Raw genomic sequence first — 20,354 nt, forward strand, 5'->3', positions numbered from 1 at the left:
AAAGAAAACCAGAATTGTCTGAACTTAAATGTAAGTGTGGCTTAGGCATGACACTAATACCACTTGGCATTTCTTAAGTTAGCCTGCTCTTTCTACACTGGATAAAAATAAAGAAAAGAAAGCATCTAAAACAGAACCGCCCTATTACAACCCAAATTTGCCCATGAAAGCAGAAATTTTCTGGCCTGCATCTATGCGTTTTTTCCACTTTCCGTAGCCTCCCACACTATAATGACTTATGCATGGAATTCAGGGACTTTATATTTTCTTATGAATGCCAACATGGAAAATGTGAATGCTGACCATTTTCAAAGATACGCACAGACACTTAAAGAAACGGAATAGTAACCAGAATGATATTTGGTCAGTCTGGGATACCAAAATTCTAGTACATTCCTGGTCTTTACAAGATGGGAATATTTACCTTTCTGGCATGTGCTTAGTCAGAATAGCTTGCGATTTTTGGTGGGGAGTCAGAGTCCTTTTCAATAGACTGAAGTGACCCAAAACCAGCACTTCAGTTAATCTTGTTTATGATTGAAATCAATAAACCAACCCATGTTATGTGCTGACAGTTCTTGTGTGGTGTAAAAACTGGAAGTGTCTGCTCTTGAATAAGATTTTTCTTTTACAGTCCAGTCGTTAGGTTTCATAATGGGACAACATTTGGATTAGTCATTTTTATAAGGTTGAGTTTACACTGGTATAATTTGTTGCCTTTAACTAAGGCTTTGAATAATTTAAGGCAAAAAGGATGGATACCTGGAATGTGTTTATATTCTGACCTTATCTTATGTCTGGTTTTCTTGTTTACTTAAAATTTTATGGCCAAATGCTAACAGAAGTATACAAACTAAACTCCTTAGAAGCCAAAGAGAATGAGACTGAAATTTCTGAAGAATTATTTCAGTTGTCTTATCATGCTCACATCTTCTTTTTGGGTCACCCGAATTCCTGCCTGAAGAGTTTAGATTTTATATCTACTAAAGATGTGTGGAGGGAAGAGGTGGCAGTAGAATCACATTCCATGGATGAAGTTTGTTGGCTCTCTAAGCCTGGGTCTTAGAACCGGGGCCTACTTTGAATCCAGGCTTACCTCCTAGATGTATGACCTTGGGCAAGTTATTTAATTTCTCTAAGCTTCAACAGTACTAGCTTGCTAGTGGGTCGTAGCAGCAATGAGATGCATGTAAATGTATTTATCCTAAGGCGTTTTAAGTGGTGTGTGTTATGCTTTCTTATGCATGAATTATGTGTTAATATGAGCTAAACTGGATTACTCCATGTTTCTTAGTCACTCCCTGGAGTAAATGCATTCTGGTAGTTTGGGATCTGTATTAGCTCTTTCACACACTAATACATTACACATGCTGTCTCTATAGCTCAAGTTTTGCATGAACAGTTCCCTGGTGGCCTTCAGTGCAATTCAAACCAAACAGCCAATAGATTTCTGTAATGATTTGTGTCCACAAAAGTAAATCAGGAAAGCATCTAAGCTAGAGCAACTAGTTTCTTCCAGTGAATTTTATTAAGTATAGCAATCCAAATATTTTCCTAATGGAATTTTAAATATTCAATATGTATATCTTTATTCATTAATAGATCAATCAATCCAGCTGCATTTAAAAGTATTGTTAATGAGTTTTGACCAGAAATATTCAATGTGAAATTGTCTTCTACTATTAGCCTGCTTCTTAAAGAAATAACCTTATTAAGGCTATTAAATAGAAGCTTTATACAATCTCTGAATCTTTCATAGCACAGCTTAAGTGCTCTCTTTTCCAAGATATGTTTTGACTTTAGAACTATATCCTGAACTATGTATATTTCTTTAATTTTTTAATAGGTGGTGCAATGACAAAACTTACTCTCTTCTTCAATCAGTGAATTTGAAGTAATCTTTCATCGTTTCATCTCCTTTAGTCTCATATGGAATGTATCTCTCTATCTGTTGTTAAACTACGATGACATGTCTGTAGCTATCAGAAAGAGAAGCTGGGAAGAACATGTGACCCAGTGGATGGGACAGCCTTTTAATTCTGATGATTGTAACACAGCATGTCATCATGGACTCGTAGCTGACAGCTTGCAGGCAAGTATGGAAAAAGATGCAACTCTAAATGTGGACCGCAAAGAAAGGTGTGTTTCACTACCAGACTGCTGTCATGGCTCAGAGCTGAGAGATATTCCTGGGAGGCCAATGGGTCACATTTCAAAGGAGGTGGATGAAGATGACAGCCATGAAGGTGAAGACCAGTTTCTTTCTCTGGAGGCCAGCACGGAAACACTAGTGCATGTTTCTGATGAGGATACTGATTCTGATCTATATCTTACAGATGATAAACAGATTTTAACTACTCAAGGGCCTAAAACATCAGACCAACATAGCATCAAAGGAGCAGGCTCCTTAGTAAAGACGCTGCCCATCGTGGAAAGTAACCAAGGTTCTTATGACTCCTGGGGAATGGCTGGTGGAGCTGGTTTAGTGCTGGTAGAGGAAAAGGGGGACAGAAAAGTTGTTGACATGGTGAGTAAAAGCCTGGAGCTTTGTAAGGATATAAGCCTAAGTGAAATAAAAGATGCATCCAAAATGAATGCATGTGATTCTTTGAATGTGAAAGATATTGTGCCGGAAAAGCAATTGCTTAATTCTGCTGTAATTGCTCAGCATCGAAGGAAACCCGACTTCCCTAAAGATGAACATGAAAGAAACACCTGCAGTGCAGTACCAGATGAGCTCCTGGCTATTCCTTGTACAGACAGAGGACTGCCGTTATTAAAAACAGATTCTGGAAGCTGCCTTCTGCGGCCTCCTTCCTGCCCTAGTGGAATGTCAGCTGAACATGGCCTGGAGAAGAGTGGTTTCTCAGAACATCAAAACAGAAGTCTTCCAAAGGTCAACTCAGGAGATGGCATGCAGTGTTTACACATAAAGGAGACTCTGGCCACACATGAACCCACAGATAACCAAGTCAGACTTCGTAAAAGAAAGGTAAGACACATGCACCTATTATCTGGCTTTTGGAATTTTGTAAATATCCTTGTTTCTGTCACTTATTATTTTGCTAGAGTTAAAAAGATATGTGGACATTTCTTTTGCTCAGTAGTGTAGCTGTATGACTCAAAGAGCATCTTCTTGGGGAAATCATCAAAATATGTAAAAATTAAAACAGGATAACCTATCCATTTCACTAACAATATTTATAATGGTTCATGAACATTCTATTTTGGAATAGTGTTGAAGACAGAACTGGTTTCACTTTCTTTGGCTGGAATTAAATAGCCACCAGATAGTTCAAAGCCTATCTAAAGAGTGATCTCTAATTTTTAGAAAGAATGTCATGGTAATTTTTAATTAAAATTGTTTATTTCAGCTTGCTTCTTTTTCCCTTTAAAAAGTATATTTTATTATAATAAAAGTGGTATAAATCACATATTTTAAATGAGCCCTTTGCATATACCAAGGCAACAGTACCCCCTCCCCCAAAATATGCTAATGCTATTTTAAATGATACCCTGGCACATTTGCTATCCATAGCTATATGACATTTTTTTAAAACTCTTGACCAAAAAGGATGAATAACTGAAGTAACTTTTTATGCTGAGGCACCTTTGAGTAATCCTGTAGATGCCATGATCCCCCAAGAAGTTTCCAAGTGAGAGACACAAGGATTGGAAGGAACTACGTGGATCATGATTTAGTTAGAGAACTCCTGACCAAAGTTTGTCATACCTTTAGGATTTCCCCAACATTCTTCCCACACTGTAGTACTCTATAATCCTGATGTAAATACAAGTAAAATTTCTTCTGTAAATCCAACATGCCCATTGGCATCAAAAAAACCCTGCAGATTGGACATTTTGGTGCAACATCCTTGCCCTTCTCTTGATATACTACTAATCCATAATTCCTATTCTCCTAAGACAAAACTAAGGTTCTTAGTTCTATTCAACTGGGGCTATCTACAATGAGAAAAAAAAAATCTTCAACTATCTTTTGGTGAAGAAATCTGGTTTCCATAAACTGTAGTTTTGCTAACAAACTAGATCAGTAACGTGTCATAAGTTAAAGTGAAGTCAAAGACTTTACAGCAAAGATCAATGTGTTCAAAGTACATGCCAACAGAGCTTTCTGTGCTTCTGGCGAACTCTTCCTTCCTTACATAAATTGTATTAAAAAGTTAATGCTGCATAATGTTGTTATGATTGGACTGCTCAGGTCGCTTTTTCAGAAATGTCCATATAGTCTATCAAATCTGTTGGAGGGAATGTAATAATGACGTAAGAAAGTATTAACTGACCTATGACATAGCTTCCCTAAAATAAGACAGACCCTGCCCAACTGCCGCCAGAAACATTAAACATTCCAGAAACATATGCTCACCACTTGGACATTTATATCAATACTAAGAATGCTGGAAAGAATTTGCTCTTGGACATGTCACTATAGCATAGTTGCATTACAAGAGCCATAATTATATCTCATTTACAAGTTCTAACTTAAATATTCTATTTTAAGCATTTCATCATTCTAAAGTGTTGTGGTATTGTCTGGTGGAGTATTTGTTTTGACTCTACAACTCATTTGGGATGCTTTGTAATAAACAGATTAAATGCAAAGTTTCAGGTTTGGAATTTACTCTGGGGAAGTATGATTATGGGAGAAGCCTCTAGAAGCAAAATGTGTAGGAATTTTTGTTCTGATGCTGAATGAGTGCTGAAATACCTTCAAGTTGCGCACTAACCATTTTAGAACTTTACCAAAAGAAAAAACAAAATAAATTCATAAAAATATATGTACAGAGATGTTCATCATTGTATTATGTGTTACTGACAAAAAAGATACAATCCAAATTTCCATCAATAAAGGATGTATAATGATTGTTTAATCTATAGTTTGGAATGCTATGCAGCCCTGTAAAAGATGGAGTGAGATCCATGTGCTCTAACTGAACGGTGCTCATGATATAGTATATGTAGAAAAAGACAGTGGCAGACCAATATTTGTAGCACATCCCAACCTTATATGATGAAATGTGTGGATACAGATACAGATAGAAATATAGATGGGTTATAAACCTCTCTAGATGACTAAATAAGAGTATGCAAAATTCTAGATAAATAGGCACAAAATTGTTGACAGCAATTACTTTGAGAGAATGGAAGTAAAAGGATAGAAGCAGGGGATTTTCAATTTTTAGCCTATATAATTTTTATAAAAGGTGATAGTATTCTGGGTGAAATGCACACAATGAACAGAAGTACAAAAACAAAATAATATTTGATATATAAACTATTTGAAGCATTTTCTGCATGGCACAAAACAACCCTTTATCTATATAGTTATTATGATTATTATTACTCTTATGAAATGAAAACAAATATGAATTTTTTCAAAATATCAACAAAAGTTTCAATCAACTACTCCAATTCTAATGCCAGTGCAACTAGTTTAAAACAGATAAACCTTTTGGAGAGACACATGGACCCCATTTTCATGTCTAAAGTGTTAGGGGACTGATTCTGAAAAGAGTTGGCTTAGTTGTCTGTATCTTTTAAACTATTTGTCAACCACTGTGACAGCTTTGAGATGAAGAGCTTAGAAAGGTGAAACAGAATATAAGCTAATAAAATTTTAGTTACGGAACTTTAATCAGCTCATTATCTGATATGAGTGAACCAAATCCTTCATAGAATTTATGAACATGAATTTTTTGTGGGAGGGAGTCAGGATAAGATCAGGTTCTAAAACTTGAAAAGAAAAAAAAGAAAGCAAAAACAGAGTTTATAAGGGTAATGCTCAGAATGCACTGAGCTACTACTCTAGAGATATCATTGTACTTTAGATACAAATTATCATTCCTTCAAACCTATAAATATTGGCAGGCATTTGTTGCTCAGCATGACGTATTTTTTCTTGTTTTCCAATGATATTTCTGGCCATTAAGGATAGCCACACATACTTATTAGGAGTGTCAATTGGAGATGACTGTGTTTGTAGTATGTGTAAATATTGACCTTTAAGCTAATAATTTCCTTAAATATGATGAAATATATCATTAAATTGGAGCCACTGAAATCAAAGGGAAACCAAATAAATCATGAGCAGACATTAGTAAATGAGCCAGGAAGATCGTGTGGCATATGATGAGCGCTTATAGGGTATGGGTGGGTCTTTGGGGTAAGGCAGCTGGTTAAGAGCAATTCTCAGAGACAAATTCCAAAGAAATGTGGAGAAGGGAGACAGTCTAAGAAGTGGTCTCTTCAAACCAAATGAGACGTGAAGATGGAAAATATGTAGGGAAAGACTTGAGGTTAGACTTTTTTTTAAAGAACTAGTGTATTTGTTCTTGATGGTGGTTTACTAATTAAAGAGAGTCCAAAATTCAGTCTTCCCTAGAGACTATTTAAATAGTTCCCAAACTTCTGAATAGCCATAATAGTTGTATAAATATATAAAATATTTTTATTGGCTTTCATAAAGCATATTCCATATTACCAAGAAAAATAAACACAAAAGATAATATAAAAATGATCTGAACTTTGAAAAGACACCTAATTCCACATTTGAACAAAACCTCACATTCCAGCAGCCAACGAAACTGTATCATTTATGCTTTAGATTTGACTGCTGTCACAGAAAACCAGTATAAAAGTGGCTTGACTAACATCTTTCTCTCACACATATATAATTGGGTATAGGTAGTTCTGGAACAATATGTAGGCCTTATGTTTTCAATACCTTAGACCCTCTTATCCAACTGCTCTGCCACCTTGAGCCTTTATCCATATTCAAACCAGTAAGAAGAGGAAAGGGTGCAGGAATGGCCACACCCCTGGGTAAAGGCAAGACCCAGAAAGAGTACACTTCTTTTTCTTTCTCAAATTTCATGTGCTAGAACTTAATTGTATGGCGACACCTAGCAATAAGGGCTGAGAAATGGAGTCTGCATCCTGGGCAAGGTGTCTGCTCAAAATTCTATTATCAAAGAAGAAAGAAAAAATATTTATTGAAGGATAACTCATAACATGAATATGTTGAGGAACAACACCTAACATAAATATATTCCAGTATATCATGGCATGTTGTGAATGAAATAAACAGGCTGTGTATGTGTTCTGTGGTATCTGTATAAATCCTTGATGCTTTAACTTCACACTGCAGAATACCTTTCCATGTTAGGAAACTATTTTATGTGTGGAAGTGATGTGGATCAAATGCTATACTCTTTCTTATGGAAAAATTGCTCAGGACCAAAATATTATACTATATATACTGTACTTTATCTGTGGACAAATATAATACATTGATTAGCAATGACTGAAAAAAATCAAATATTATCTCCTTACCCTATCTTTAAAATATGTACATATTTGATAAAAGCACACCTATACCTGAAAAGACTTTCTCATTTCTTGCTATAACCTTCCTGATCCTTTCTATCTCCTGAATGCCTATATGGGGGCTTTGTAGCATGAGAAAGCTAACATTGACCAATGGGTGACATAAAGAACATAGTAAATTATGCAGAAGATGGAATGGACCAAGATAGGAGGTCAGCTAGAAAAATATTAAAGGGAAGGGAAAAATTGTCTAAGAAATAAAAACCTAAAAGATGGTCAAGCTGTGGCCCCAACATTGAATGAAAGCAAGGACTAGTGGAAGAATTAGAGTTTGTTAATAAGCCTAGTATCAGTTGACAAAGAGGGAAGGGATGGGAAACAGAGTAAAGTATACACAGCTCTGCAGATAGATTCATAATGACAGTATGATTTTACATGAAGGTCACACTGGTTTTAAAGACACAGGCTTATTGAGCAGATTATATTGTTTTTAAACCTTTTTCCCTAGTTCTAACATTAGGGCTGGCAGAGAAAAGTTGTTACCAGGTGGAAAGTCAATGTGCAGATGGATAACATCAGGTCTTCTCAGCCATATTTTTAACTGGATTTGTGTCCCAGGTAAAGTTGGTACCTTTGTGAGTAGCTCATTTTGTGTGTTAAGCCACAGAAAACCATCAGATTTTTTCATGCTATTTAACCTGGGTTTTTGGCTCATAAACAACTAGAAAGCCAAAAATATTTCTGCAGGTATTTGGGGCTCAAATATTTTGCCTCATAGCAAACATAATTCCCCTAAATCCAACCAGAAATGCAAAAACATTTAATTATATGATACAGGATAACACTAGATATACTGTCTGGTAAAATTAATCAGTAATTAATATTGAGCATCTTCAATATCCCAGGTCCTGTTCTGTGGACGTGGTACACCACCATGAGCCAGATGGTAGAGTTCCTTACATTGTGAAGCATATAATCCCTGAAACACTGCTGAAGTCCCCAAATAAGGCTTTTGTTTGACTAACATATAAGGCCAGCACTGAGGCAGGAAGCATTAGTGAGAGAGAAGGGGAGTGAGGGCACAGGAGGAGTAGGGTTGGGGAGAAGAAGGAAAACAGGAAGAGAGAGAGAGAGAGACAGAGAGGGACAGAGAGAGAGAAGGATGGGCTAAAGTAGGGTACCAAGGGAAGCACCAGTCAATTGCAAGAAAAAGCAATGATACAATTCCTTGACAAAAAGTGGATTTGTAGGAGGCTAGAATCAGATTCTATCTCAACACGATGCAGTTATGGTTATCACCAGCACAGGTTTAACAAGGAGACAAATAACATGATTTTGACTTCCGCAATTACAGAGCAGGTGGAGACAAATAATATTTCCTGCCATTTCACAGGAGGAACTCTGCCAACTACAGCCAGCCCTCATGGGCTGTGTCTCCACCAGGCTGAAGGTGAAGACCGGATAAGCTCATATTTCAGGATCCTCAAATGTCTTCACCTTGGAGGGACTTTCCCCAGTTTCCTCAGCCAAGTTAGTTGCTTGATTCTCTTCACCCACAGAGGACTTATTCCTATTAGAATGTTTACTGCAAATACATCTGATCCCACCACTGCTAACGAAAATGTCAGCTCATTTGGGGAGAGTTTTATGTCTGTAGCAATTTAATTTTGTGTCTATAGCATCCATCTCAGAGCTTAGAACCCTGTTCATAAGTGTTTAAATGAATGAATAGCCATGTCATGGTAAAGGATTTACTTTCAGAAGATAGTATCAGGAGTCAAGAACCCAAGTCATAAGGATACAGAAGAAATGAAGTCATACAACCAAAATCAGTGATCAGTTATCCATAATCTCCTCTCTGTTCTCCCTGCTATTTCCATGCTAAAATAGGGCATGAGGGGACAAGAGGGAGGAAAGAATTATGTAAAATCTGGGTCTCTGAGGCAACCTTCAAATTTGAGATGATTATTACCCTTTGCCACAAAACAATTAATTGTCACTAAATAGTTATATAGCAATCTGAGTGGTAAACGTTATTTAGAAACTACTCAGTTGTCTCCTGAAAGGAGTGGGCAAGGGTGAGTGTAAGGAGGAACATATTAGAATATCCGTTCACATTTATTTGTAATTTATCCTTTAATTTTGTATATATTTTATAAGACATATGATATATTAAATGAAAGTATATGTTATAATTTATAAGTAAATAGCATACACATCCTCCCTGAAAAATACATAATCAAAAATGTTGGGAGGCCACTGGTTTAGAAAATCTCTAGTTTTTCTGGTTAATGTCATTGTGAGGACATTGGGAGTAGAAGAGAGATGACAGGAATAACAGAGTAAGAAATTAAAAGACAAATGAATAAGGGAGAGAGAGGGACTTTTGTTCAGAGAGTGCCAGAAAACAGTAAATTTATTTTTAATTTCTGTTGTGAAAACCACATAAAGTAGGGAGATTTGATGCTAGGTGCCTTTAAGGCAGAAAAATATACTGTGAACGAGAACAATTAGATTTGAAACGTTTCTTGTCCCAGATATTTTTGAAAAAAAAGTAGTTATGATGTGTGATGGGCCTCTGATCCAAGAAGTGACTTGGACCAAAACTGCAAATTTACATTATTAGTAACGAGATCATTAATAAGTTCACATTAACCCAGCATCAGCTTTTGTTGGAGCAAGAATTAATACACTTTTATGATGTTATTTTAAATAATTAATGGGTATTTCAGAGCCAATTGCACATTAGAGGCTATCATAATAGTGAAACTGATTTAGTTTCTTCCTGATGGATTTCTGTTACTATAAACCAGGACCAACTAATTAATCTTTTAATACCAACAAAACTAGCACAGGTTTTGGCTGCCTCCCTCGAAGAAATGCCAGTATCCACAAAAGTGGGGATAACTAGCAAAACCTACAACACAGAGCCCTACCTCTGTTATCTGGGCACTAAGCACAATGGTGCCAGTGGAATCGGTTCATTTTCTGGCTCGTGTTCTTAGAAATAAAGTACTTATCCCTGCTGCCAACAAGATCTCTGTTCCACAAATAATTTTCTGTCAAGAAAATTATAGTGGTACTTTAGAGATAACCTCACAATTTTCAAAGGAAATACAAGCAAATAGGAAAGTCCACTTTTATTCTTTTTTCAGTTCTATTTCTACGTTGGCATAGGAATAAAACTAGTGATTAATGAACCTCTTCCATTTTGGGTTCCATTTTTTGAGCCAGTAAAACTTCAAAAGGATATACTGCTTTTCATATACATTGAAAGCTAACCCAGAGGTTTTTTTTTTTTAAGTTGAAATAGCATCATTATTTCGTCTAGGAAATGAATAGCTTTGGTCTGAGCTTGATTTTCTAACCAAGAAATTAAGCTGTGATGAGGAGGAGCATTGTCTAAATTGAGGGGTGTTATTTAATTTGTGGGCACTTTATATGTCCCTGAAACATGGAGACAACAGTCCCTATATCACAAGGTCGTTAGGGTTATTAAATGAGATGGAAAATATTGTTCAGCGCTACATAACACAACCACTAGAACAATCCATTACTTAACCAAAATTTGAGGTGAAGATTTGACAGATAAATAACTGAAGAATTGCAGAATTAGATCTGGGAATAGGTTAAGTGCTAGTGGAATCTCTAGTCACAGTATATATAGTCAACCAGGGTATAGTAGCTACTTTAGTTGGAGATTCCTCCAACGCTTCACAGCCCATGGTAAATCTCCACAGCTTCTACACTGTGGTGCTATACATAGAACAAAGCAATTAAGCCAATGGACTCTAAAAGCAAACTGCTTCCCTCACTCACAGCTTTGTAATCATGTAGGTTACTTACTGTCTCTGTGCCTTGGTTTTTTCACCTGTATAATGGGATGCTTCATTTTGCTCTTGGGAAGATTAAATAAGTTCATATGTATAAAGTAATTGGAACAGTGCCTGACACATAGTAAACACCATGTGACTTCAGCTATTAGTAGTAGGAGTTGTTGTTTTCTGTTTGTTTGTTTGCTTTACTAAATTGCTCTAGTTACAGATCTAAGAATAAGCTGAACTGTCTGGGAATAATTGTGGAAAAAGACTGACAACATTTGAGAGAGAATTTAGAAAGTAAGTCAAACCACATGCACATCTTTGCTATCTAATTATCATTATAGAATAGAGTCTGGAATATGCATTCATTAACTAAATAAATATTAAGTACCTTCTGTTCCCCCCATGCACTTTGTCATGTATGGTGTAGAATTTGAATAAGAATCATATATGCATCCTTACCTGAAGGAGCTTACACATTAGTAGGGGCAATGTAACCAAAATAACAAATAAAATAATCAGTTAAACTAACTTTAACAGCTATTACTATTAGAACCTAATGTAATATTAGGTTTTGAACCACAAGTACAGAAACATCCTGGCTCAACCTAATCCAAGGTAGAAAGTATTAAGATCTGTGGAGCTAGAGCTTTAAAAGCTAGGGTAGGGACCCCATCCAGATGAGGTCAGGGAAGGCTTCACCAAGGGGTGCCTGAGCTGAGCTTTGAAGGATGAAAAGACTTTGCATTTGTGAGAATGAGAGAGAGGGATCTCTCTGTGCTTACTTTAACTGTTCTTGGGAAATACAATTTTATTTTTAAATACACAGAGTTAAATCTTAGGGAATAAGTGAAATAAGCAAATACTTCCAAAAGGCCATTTTGTAAACAGACACTTTTAAATGCTAAGGTCTTTTTTTTACAGAATATTTCATGGTGATATGAAAATCAAAAGAGGATGGACGGTACTTCATATGCCAGACTTTAGCTTTGGCAAAACAGCTTTCTGTTTTCAAACTTAGATTTTAGCTAAGTAATTTCTGGGCTCACTTCATCTTAAATAAATAAATACAAAATCTAGGTTTCAATATACTAATGGGTTCTGAAAAAAATGCTAGCTAGCCATGTTCATTTGCTCCCCAGCTAGTGTTTGATTAGTTAGCAGAAAAGTGAAATGAATTACGGAAATTTGCTTGATGACTAAAGCATCAACAAAATGGTTCGACTATAAATTAATGATGAGAAGAGAGAGTGATTCCCACTAACTTTCATACCCTCATAGATATGTAAGAATCATGTAGGGAATGCTATTAATTTTTTTATAATTAAGGACCACTGTCACAAAGTTATTTAAAAGCATAACTACCGGGCTTCCCTGGTGGCACAGTGGTTGAGAATCTGCCTGCCAATGCAGGGGACACGGGTTCGAGCCCTGGTCTGGGAAGATCCCACATGCCGCGGAGCAGCTGGGCCCGTGAGCCACAACTACTGAGCCTGCGCATCTGGAGCCTGTGCTCCGCAACAAGAGGCCACAATGGTGAGAGGCCCGCGCACCATGATGAAGAGTGGCCCCCGCTTGCCGCAACTAGAGAAGGCCCTAACACAGAAACGAAGACCCAACATAGCAATCAATCAATCAATCAATAAATCTTAAAAAAAAAAAAAAAAAAACAGAGCCTATTAATTAAAAAAAAAAAAAAACAGAGCCTATTAATTTAAAAAAAAAAAAAAAAGCATAACTACCTAAAAGCATGAAAAGTAAAAGCAAGAGGATAATTCGTTTTTTGCTAAAAATTAAATTGCAATTGTGATGTTTTGTATTCCACTCACATACTGGCCTTTGGAAATTGGAAATTTTCTTTAGAGTGCTTCAAAGAGGTACCCAAAATTGTTTCAGTCAGAATGTAACAGATGAGAAATGTGCTTTATAAATATCTGATAAAAGGTAAAGCTTCCATTTTCATTTTACTTGAGTATAAATCAAGAAATTCTTTAATAATATGAGCCCATAGGTTCTATGAGTAATGGGAATTCTCTGACGCATGACAAGTTCAGAGGACAGCACTCAACCACGATGCTGCTCACGGTGTTGCTACGCGACAGACTGGGAGTGGGAGAGGCTGGTGCTCACGTTCAGCGTGCTGGGCAACAGCCTTCGTTTCTGACATTATAATTTAAATATCATTTAGATTAAATGTCTATGTATACTACAAAATCCATTTATGAATTTCTGAATGACTTAAACTTTCTCTTAAGAGAATTATGAAATATACAAAGGCCAAACCTATAGCAGGAAATCTAAGGATAAAATAAGTTCACTTAACAAAAAATATTTTATAAATATACAAAATTAATAATGAATACATGTATATGCATATAAATTAAGTTTCAATATCTGCAATAATCAAGCACAACCTGAGATGCGATATTTGGCTACCTGCAGTAAGTACGGTCTCTACTGAGACTTGGAATAGAGGACAAATCACACAGGAACTAAGTGGTCTGTATTGCAGGGAGGTTAGTAAGTCAGCTGATGGTGCTCTGCTCCCATGAGTGCAAAGGAAACCAGAAGCAGGCTCCGCCTCTGTGGTTAATATCACCTTTGAGGCCTGTGGACCATTTTCTCACACCCTCACCCCTCAAAGGCACAGGGAAGTGGAGTTTGAGGCAACGCAGCCGACTAGAGCCTACATTAAGAAACAAACAGCTGAATTCTTGGTGCAGAGGAATTTCTTACAGTATGTATTTGCCATTGCGTAGATGGGACTTTAATTTTCAATCCATCCCTCAATAAACCCCCTTCATTTTGTCTTCATTTTGCTGTGAGATGGTCACATGATGTTGAATGTCCTGTCATGTGTTCATTTACCTAACAAGCAAGATGTTGCTCAGTGGACTAGTCTGTTGTAGGCAGCATCCTACGGACAGATAAGGGATGAGAGATGGAGAATTTGCTTTTCATAGGTTCATGGAATGCTCCAGCAGGAAGAGACTTAAAACATTCTTGCGTTTCACTTTAACTGGAATAATGTGTGTGTCTTGACAAGGCTAAGGAGCTGTAATTTAGACTGTTAATAGTGGTATGTCCTGTTACCAATGCAAAGTTGCTGCCCCACGGGGAAGATGCTGACTTGCATATTATCATGGAAAAGCTATAATTTAAAAGTAATCAGAAAGAATTGGCCAACATCGAAATGTAACACAAACCTAATATTAAGGTTTTTTTGAACGATGAAAGGAAATGTTTTATCCTCCTATTTCAGACATTCGTCCGCTTTGTGTGCAGGAAAAAAAACCCAACACATCTTTGAGAATTTAACTACCATTTCAGGTATATGCTGACAAAAATATAAAATAAATTTTTAGAAGCTGAAACTAGAGTCTAAAGTGAAGTTTTTCTCAGCTTCTCTTGCTTTCTAGTTTTATAATAAAAAATGGCTCTTTCCTGAGGCATGAATTTTCATTTAATTCAATTATTCTGTACTCTTTCCCTTGATCAACCTAGACTTTTATCATAAATATTATCTCTCTCCACTTAGAAGTTACAAAGTGCTTTCTCTCAGATGTCCACTGTGTTTGGGTTGAGGCATGATAAATTTTAAACAAGCTGAAAAGTATTTCAAACAATTTCCATACTGTGAGCAATCCTTAAGGAGACCAGAGGAGAAAAGAAGCTAGCCAGCCATTTCAGCATCATCTTCATGCAAATTTTTCTTTTAAACATATTAGTAATCATGTAAAGCACTAAATTTTTATGCTTAAAATTCTATCTAGACTAGAAACAAAAAGCGTGCAAAGTTGTACATTGGCCTGTCCTGGGCAACTTACAATGGAAATAAATCCATTTTTCCCATGCAATACCTTATAGTTATTGTAATCCTGAATTTCCAACCCTGACCACTGAGAAAATGTATGTTCTTGATAGAGAGTGAATGGGCAATAGCTGTATTGCTTACATGAAGCCAGTTGATTAGGAAATTTAATTTCTAACTTTCACATAAATCTTTTCATTTTTAAGGAGACCGCGTTTACTCAGGAGATGTATTGATACATGAGTGAGTGAGTGAGTGAGGCGTTTGAGTTGCTGCTCAGTGTGTGCGCCTCCAGCATTCCCTTCTAAAATCAGAGGACTGTGCTCTGCTCAGCTGGCGCTCTGGTTGTCGTGCCGATCATCACAACAAACACTGGTGCACATAAAGTTGTTTGAAGCAGGGAAGAATGGGTGGGGACGGTATATGAGAACTGGGAGAGTACAGGCTCTAAGGGGGAAGGAACATTTTTAGGCTCCTCTTTGTTATCAATCTGCATTGAAGTCATTTCAAATCTATGGTTTAGGCTGAAAGACCAAAACAGGATATTGTGAATAATCAAAATGGCCACACCATAGTTTCCTACACAATATGGGGGCTTGTGGCAGAAAAAGTAAAAGTCAGTCTCTCCTAAGGAGGAAATAGTAGATGTGTGTTAGTGGAAGCCAGGATCCCCGCTACTGGAAGGGAGTATAAAGCAGACACAAAGTCATGCTTAAAATACCAAAGAGGTGTAGCCAACACACTTAAGGTGAATCATAACCTTGTCTAGGGATGTTTGATGTTGTTGTTTTGCATTTCAAATCCATGGGAGTTATACATGGCACAGTGTTTTGAAGTTAGTGTTACCATTTCAACCACTTACCAATAAAACTCGATTCTGGAAGAATTATTAGCAAATTAGCAAATATTTCCCCCCGAGGTTGCTGGCCACTTTTAGATGCCTGGGAATCTCTCTCCTGCAGGTCAATTATTACACAACCCCGGGTCGTGGTCAGTGGGCACCCAGGTGAGAGGAAGCAGACGGAACTGCTTATGTTCAAAGTGACATATTTACCTTCACCCCCTGCTGCTGCCTTGGTTCTTGCGGCACAGAATTCCATTGCCACTTTGAGAACACCCTTCTGCATTCCTCACCTTCTACTCATGCAACTTTTTGAAACCAAAACAGTTAAACACGTACAGACAGTTAAGAGTGAGTCATACGCAGTACTCACCACTCAAACGTACAGTCCCATCCTTTCACTTAGGAAGGAGTTTAAATTTACTTTGAAGCAATGCGAATAAAGCTCTAAGAACTACAGGAAATCAATCCATGCATCAGAGACATGTTTCAGAAATGCAAAATGTTTATTAAAAACTGCTGTTAGGGCTTCCCTGGTGGCGCAGTGGTTGGGAGTCTGCCTGCCAATGCGGGGGACACGGGTTCGAGCCCTGGTCTGGGAGGATCCCACATGCCGCGGAGCAACTGGGCCCGTGAGCCACAATTATTGAGCCTGCGCGTCTGGAGCCTGTGCTCCGCAACAAAAGAGGCCGCAATAGTGAGAGGCCCGCGCACCGCGATGAAGAGTGGCCCCCGCTTGCCACAACTGGAGAAAGCCCTCGCACAGAAACGAAGACCCAACACAGCCATAAATAAATAAATAAATGAATTTAAAACCAAAAAACAAAAAACAAAACTGCTGTTAGATGCATGTTGTTCCATGCCTATACACCTGTGGACTAATCATAGTTCTAGAAAGTTCAGGTGAAAATTTAGAGATTTGGAATCCATCTTTACTTTGGGCACACTGTAGAAAAGCACCAGTGAGTTTAGCTGTAATGAGTAGTTGTTATGGAAATGATAATTCTACATCCTCAATATTTCTCATGCCGTTCCTCTTAATCTTCCCACAGTCTTTTGCTCAAATTACTGCTACATCATCCTAACTGGTTTCTTTGTCTCCAGTCCATTATCTATACTGCAGTTCAAATTATCCGTATACAATGCAGTTCTGTCATGCTCCTGCTCATAGCTTTAAAATTCCAATACTCTAGACGAGGTTTTTCAAGGACAATCACACTCTGGGCCCTGTTTGCCTACATAGTCTCATTCTGCTGTGCTTCTGCTCACCTTATATTTTATAGCCACATTCAACTTCTCCTAGTTACCTAAGCTCACCGTACTCTCTCTCTCTCTCTTACCCAGAAAGTTCTCCCCAGCCCACCTTCCTGTCCTTACCATTCTTCAGATTTTATCTTACATGTCACTTCACCCGAATAGTCTTCCCCGAACCCCTCAGACTGAACTGGGACCTCCTTCCAGGTGTTCTCCGTGTACTGTAACCCCCATGTACCCTTCCATCGTGCCTACCTCGCTGCGTTATCTATTATCTATTCCCTTCTTCATACTGCATTAGTTGAGTTGTGGCCCCCAGAAGGTATGTGTGTGTCCTACACCCTGGAACCTGTGAATGTGAACTTATTTGGAAAAATGGTCTTTGCGGATGTGATTAAGCTAAGGATCTCAAGATAAGATCATCCTGGATTATCTGGATGAACCCAAAATCCAATGCCCAGGGTCTTTATAAGAGACAGAAGAGGAGACACAGACCCAGAGGAGAAGCCATTTGAAGATGGAGGCAGAGATTGGAGTGATGCAAGCCAACAGGCAAGGAACACCTGGAGCCACCAGAAGCTGGAAAAGGCAAGGAAGGACCCTCCCCCTAGAGCCTTCTGAAAGAGCACGGCTCTGCCAACACACTTTGATTTCTGGCCCCAGGAACTACGGGAGAAAAAATTTCTGTAGTTTTAAGGCACTGAGTTTGTGGTAATTTGTTACAGCATCCTCAGGAAACCAGAACACATATGTACACTTCAAACTAAATTCCTCGAAGGCAGGGACTAGGATACTCACAATTTGTTCATTATTCTCTCCTCACGCCTAGCATATGCCTGGCATATAGTGGGCACTTATTAGACTTCTGTAGAATGAGTGATTGAGTGGAGACGAGCACGGTATTTCAAGCATTATCTTAGTGCACAGTAATAGTTAAAACTGCTCTTTTCACTGTCTTCTTGTTCCAGTTAAATCACTTAATCACCTCACACTATATTTCCTTATCTTTAATGCTACCTGATAGCTCTTAGGAAATTGTAATGAAAAATAACTGTAAACTATAGTGAATAATATGAGGACTTTTCTACATAAAATATGCCTAATTTTGTTTGAGAAATAGCATGCTTTCCACAAGTAATTATATGAAGTCAAAATTCCTGAATTAATTCCAAGCTTTAAATTGCCTCACTGTTTAACTCACAAAAAGGATGCTTTCAGTAAGATAACATTGGTTTATTAATCAACTATCTTTTTATTATGTAAATGATACATGCACATGGCCAAAAAGAAGTATAAAATGAAAAATTAAATTTCCTGATTTAGTCTCATTCTTTCAGAGACTACAATCATTAACTGTTTCCAATTCTGGTTCATTACCTATATGACTATAAATACAAGCTTTTAGTTATAGTTATTAATTAATGACATTACACAGAGTTTATGATGTCCATTTGTGAAAGATGAGGTATTTTATTTGTATGTTTAACAAATATTCTTTTGCAATTATAACAAAGGACCTTAAACTATGTGCTTAAACAACAGAAATTTATTGTCACGGTTCTGAAGACTAGAAGTCTGAGCTCAAGGTGTCTGCAGAGTTCGTTCCTTCGGGTGACTGCTATGGAGAGTCTGTTGCCTGCCTCTCTGCTAGCTTCTGGTGGTTTGCTGGCCATCTTTAGTGCTGCTTGATTTGTATAAACACCTGATCTCTGCCTTTACGTTCTCATGGTGCCGTGTGTGTGTGTGTGTGTGTGTGTGTGTGTGTGTCCGTATTTCCTCTTTTGATAAGGATACTTGTATTGGAGTGGAGGCTCACCCTCCTCCAGTATAACTTCACAGATTTTCAGCAAATGAATTTGTAGGGTGACGGGAGCCACAGTCTACCCTATAACAACTGCTGATGTTATGCCAAGGACTGTTGATGTAATGGACTAGAACTATGGGCTGACAAGTTTTCTATCACCAAAAACATACATTTCAATAGAATTTAGCATTTTCATACTAGCTCAAAGCTTCTCCCCTTCACCTACTGAGTTTTATTATTTATGCTATTTATTTATTTATATTATCATTTTTATTTCATTATTTATGTATTTATGTTCTAGTATCTGCCTTCATGAATATGCCTGCTAAATAAAATGCTTATTTCCTCTATTTGTTGATTTATCCATTTTAAATAATACTTATTATATTACCATTTCAAAAGTTTAGAAAATTAGTGCATATCCATTGGTCTGTCTGTTCTCCCCTACTCTTGTCTTTTAATTTTTGTTAATAATATTATTTCTAGAGTTTCAAGACTTTAACATATATGTTCTCTCTTGTGACTGTAATTAATTGTTCCATGCTTCATCTATAGCTTAATTATAAAAATTCAAAATCCATAGAAGGCTTTATTATATGTAAATATTCACTCAAGAAAAAAACAGTGAAATTGGACCCACAGAGAAGCAGATATAACCTATATTATATGGGGGATCACTCAGACATCAAGGTCTAATAGATTTTCTTTTGAATTTCTCCTACTTTGTTTCCATTTTCTATGTCACACAACTGTCTTGTATCTATGTTCTTTATTTTTCTTATTTACTTTATGGTTGATATATCTCTTTGAAAAACTTCATCACATAGGGTACATATTTTTTAAGTTCTTTTACATCCATAAAATCATTATTTTGCCCACATTTTAATGAGTAAACAGGTTTAGAATTCTAGGCTTATTTGATGGCATTCCTCAACTTTCCTGTGACCCTGTATTTAAACTGTGAAGATCTATGTCACAGTGTTAACTTGTTTTTTGTTTTTGCTTTCAAGTCTCTGAATGTTTTAAAGATATCTTCTTTATCCTTGAAGATATAAAATTTATCAGGATGTAATCTCCCATTGTTTCTGTTGTTTCTGCCCAGGATTCCTATTAGATGTTTTTGAATAACCTGTATCTAAGTCTCTTAACTTCCATCTCTTATTTGAAATTTATTATAGTTTTTGCTTTATTTATTTTTTGCTTTATTTACCAGATCAGCAGCTTGGTCTTCAGATGTATCCATTTTATTATTCACTATCCATTAAACTATTTATTGTTTAGGTTATATTTCTAACTTACATAGCTCTTTTCCTGTTTTAATTCAATCACCTAGTCAATAAACAGTTATTGAGCACTTAACTATGTACAAAGCACTCTTCTGGATGTGAGGGATACAAAATAATATCTTCTCTCACAAGGACTTAGTTTCTAGTGTAAGGAAGCATAAAATAAACCAACTAAGGAGTGAGCTGAACAAAT

At 37.0% G+C, this 20,354-nt stretch overlaps 1 protein-coding gene across 6 annotated transcripts in view; it reads left to right on the forward strand.

Annotated features, from left to right (window-relative positions):
• DLC1 (DLC1 Rho GTPase activating protein) overlaps positions 1-20,354 on the forward strand; it is a 398,002-nt gene that overhangs the window by 10,654 nt on the left and 366,994 nt on the right. For 4 of the 6 annotated variants that reach the window (XM_036839010.1, XM_036839009.1, XM_036839018.1 and 1 more), the window contains exon 2: positions 1,847-2,992. In XM_036839010.1, coding sequence (XP_036694905.1) covers positions 1,970-2,992 — 1,023 coding nt within the window. In that variant the 5' untranslated portion in view covers positions 1,847-1,969. The remainder of the gene's footprint in view (positions 1-1,846; positions 2,993-20,354) is intronic. The other 2 variants (XM_036839011.1, XM_036839012.1) reach the window with 2 other exon arrangements.

The sequence above is a fragment of the Balaenoptera musculus genome, chromosome 21 (genome assembly GCF_009873245.2).
Source record: "Balaenoptera musculus isolate JJ_BM4_2016_0621 chromosome 21, mBalMus1.pri.v3, whole genome shotgun sequence".
NCBI lineage: Eukaryota > Metazoa > Chordata > Mammalia > Artiodactyla > Balaenopteridae > Balaenoptera > Balaenoptera musculus.